Genomic DNA, 2,342 nt, shown 5'->3' on the forward strand with positions numbered 1-2,342 from the left:
ATGTTTGTCATATAATGCATGTTTAAGATTCATGATTCTATGCTAGTTAAAGCAAATGTCCTCATCAATTTATTTAAGAGGACATTTTATGAGAGTAAAATGTGATATCGCTAATCTATGCAGTCCAGTATTACTAATCCTACGACAAAATAGACTTTCTTGGTGTACCTAGCTATTGTTAGGTTCAATGAGACAATTATCTATATGATTTATGATGTAATGTACAATAAATCTTGACGATGAATTATACGAGACAATTGAAATATATGAAATTTAAATTTAATAATATTAGCACAATAAGATATTGTTATGACAGAAGATGACGAGTTATTAGTAATTTAAAAGTTTAAATATTTAAAATTATTTTCAAATATTGAGAGAGATATTTTATATATCATACAAATAAAATAGTTGAAATATAGGAGAATATAATATGTTCTTTGTGATTATGAAATATCTCTAAAACTTAAAGAGAATTCTATAAAATAGCAATTAGACTTGAACTATAGCTCGAGCACATGAATAGAAAATGAGAATTGTAAAGATAAAAATGTTAAGGTAAATGTACAAACATACGAGGATGAATAGGATAAAAAAAATAACAACATTAGATAGAAAATTAAGGTTACATCTATTGAGAAAAACTTTGAAAAACACATTTAAGATAATATACATATGTACTTAAATGATCAAGAAATGTTTAAACTAAACGATACAAAACTATGAAAAAATATATAAATCAAATGAGGAAGCAAAGGACCCAAAAAAATAATAACTCGAGCACATAAACAGAAAATGAGAGCTGTAAAGGTAACAATGTTAAGGTGAATGTACAAACATACGAGGATGGACAGGATAAAAAAATAACAACATTAGATAAAAAAATAAGGTTACATCTATTAAGAAAAATTTTGAAAAATATATTTAAGATGATACAAATATGTACTTAAACAATAAAGAAATGCTTAAATTAGACGATACAAAATTATGAAAAAAATTTGATTTGATAAAATTTATTTAAATATAAATAATAATATAATTGATGATAAAGCCAATGAGACAGAACACCAAACTTATTTTCCTATTCTTTGTTTTTCTTGTATTGATTTGTGCATTGACGTATACTCTTCTTTTGTTGCCGTGACATTTCTATCTTATTCCTACGGTTTAGAGCATGTATCGAACACAACACCTGCTTGTCTGAATTGTTGTTCAGGATCTCATTGTTGTCTTCCATCAGGCGAAGGAAGTTACAGGAAGGTCTACGAAACATATACAGGGGGAAGCAGCAACAGCACTCTCGATAAAACTGCGCCAAGCCGTGAATCTGGTGGTTGAATTTGTGCGAGTTTACAATGGAGAAGATGACATGCCACAAGAGATGGAGGGTATGGAAGAAGAAAAGCCCTATCGAGGTGGAAGGTGTTGGCGATCAAGAAGATGACGGCTGGCAGCATCGTGCATTCTTCACTGATCGGTACGACTCTGCCCTAACTATTGCACCGCACTTGTCGAACCACCAAAATCGCATTTTTGTTTCCGCTGAACATTGAATTGATGGAGTTACATCCATGATTCTTGAAATCAAAAGCGGGTTCGATTCAGATTATAGATTCATAAAAATCTTCGAACCAAATAACATCAAGATCAAGCAAAGAAAATGTGGATCTACACCCATTGGTAATAAGTAAGGAAACCAATCTTACATAAGACACTACAGATCGCAAATTCCCACTCTGGTCAGGCGATCTTGGGGGCCGGCGGAGCAGAGGGGGCGGGTTGGTCGTCGCGGAGAAGGGGCTCGTTGGCGGCGGCAGGAGAGGGGTTATGGGCCGAGTCGGGGTCGTAGTTGGGGTCGAGGGCTCGGTCGATGGCGTTGCGGCCTTGCTCGAGGCAGGGCTTGCAGGCGATCTCGATGGTGATCCAGCCCAGGATGACCGCCGCTATCGCCACCACCGCGGTTGTTATGGCTGCCATCTCTCCGATCTGATCGTAGCAGGCAGTCTCGTTGGGGTTTCTCTGGAAAAAAAAGGTCTATTTAACAAGTGGATGACAAATTAGATCGGAGAATAAATTTACAATATTTAAAATTGGGTTAATTCTCAATTTCGTCCCTCGTTATTTAACGTGGTGCTGATTCCGTCCCTAATTTTTCAATTGATCAAATTTAATCCTCCAATTTTTGAACGTTTTCCCAAATTGATCCTTCTGTCTAAATCCCCGTTAAAATAAACGAGAAGATTTGTTTAACCGGTGGAAGTGACCTTTGTCTTGTTGGATAATTTCTAATTTAGTCCCTCATTATTTGACGTAGTACCAATTTCGTCCCTAATTTTTCAATT

General features: G+C 35.2%; 1 protein-coding gene across 1 annotated transcript; it reads right to left on the reverse strand.

The window, feature by feature from the left end:
• Positions 1 to 1,613: 1,613 nt before the first annotated feature.
• Positions 1,614 to 2,030, reverse strand: LOC122054040 (outer envelope membrane protein 7-like). Its single transcript, XM_042615888.1, has one exon. The coding sequence runs from the start codon at positions 1,975 to 1,977 to the stop codon at positions 1,741 to 1,743; it is 237 nt and encodes a 78-aa protein (XP_042471822.1). The 5' UTR covers positions 1,978 to 2,030; the 3' UTR covers positions 1,614 to 1,740.
• Positions 2,031 to 2,342: the final 312 nt, after the last annotated feature.

The sequence above is a fragment of the Zingiber officinale genome, chromosome 3A, assembly GCF_018446385.1.
Source record: "Zingiber officinale cultivar Zhangliang chromosome 3A, Zo_v1.1, whole genome shotgun sequence".
Classification (NCBI taxonomy): Eukaryota; Viridiplantae; Streptophyta; class Magnoliopsida; order Zingiberales; family Zingiberaceae; genus Zingiber; species Zingiber officinale.

Bases quoted from the DNA above. Each gene is read 5' to 3' on its own strand.
- LOC122054040 (XM_042615888.1), bottom strand. From the start codon at position 1,977: ATGGCAGCCATAACAACCGCGGTGGTGGCGATAGCGGCGGTCATCCTG.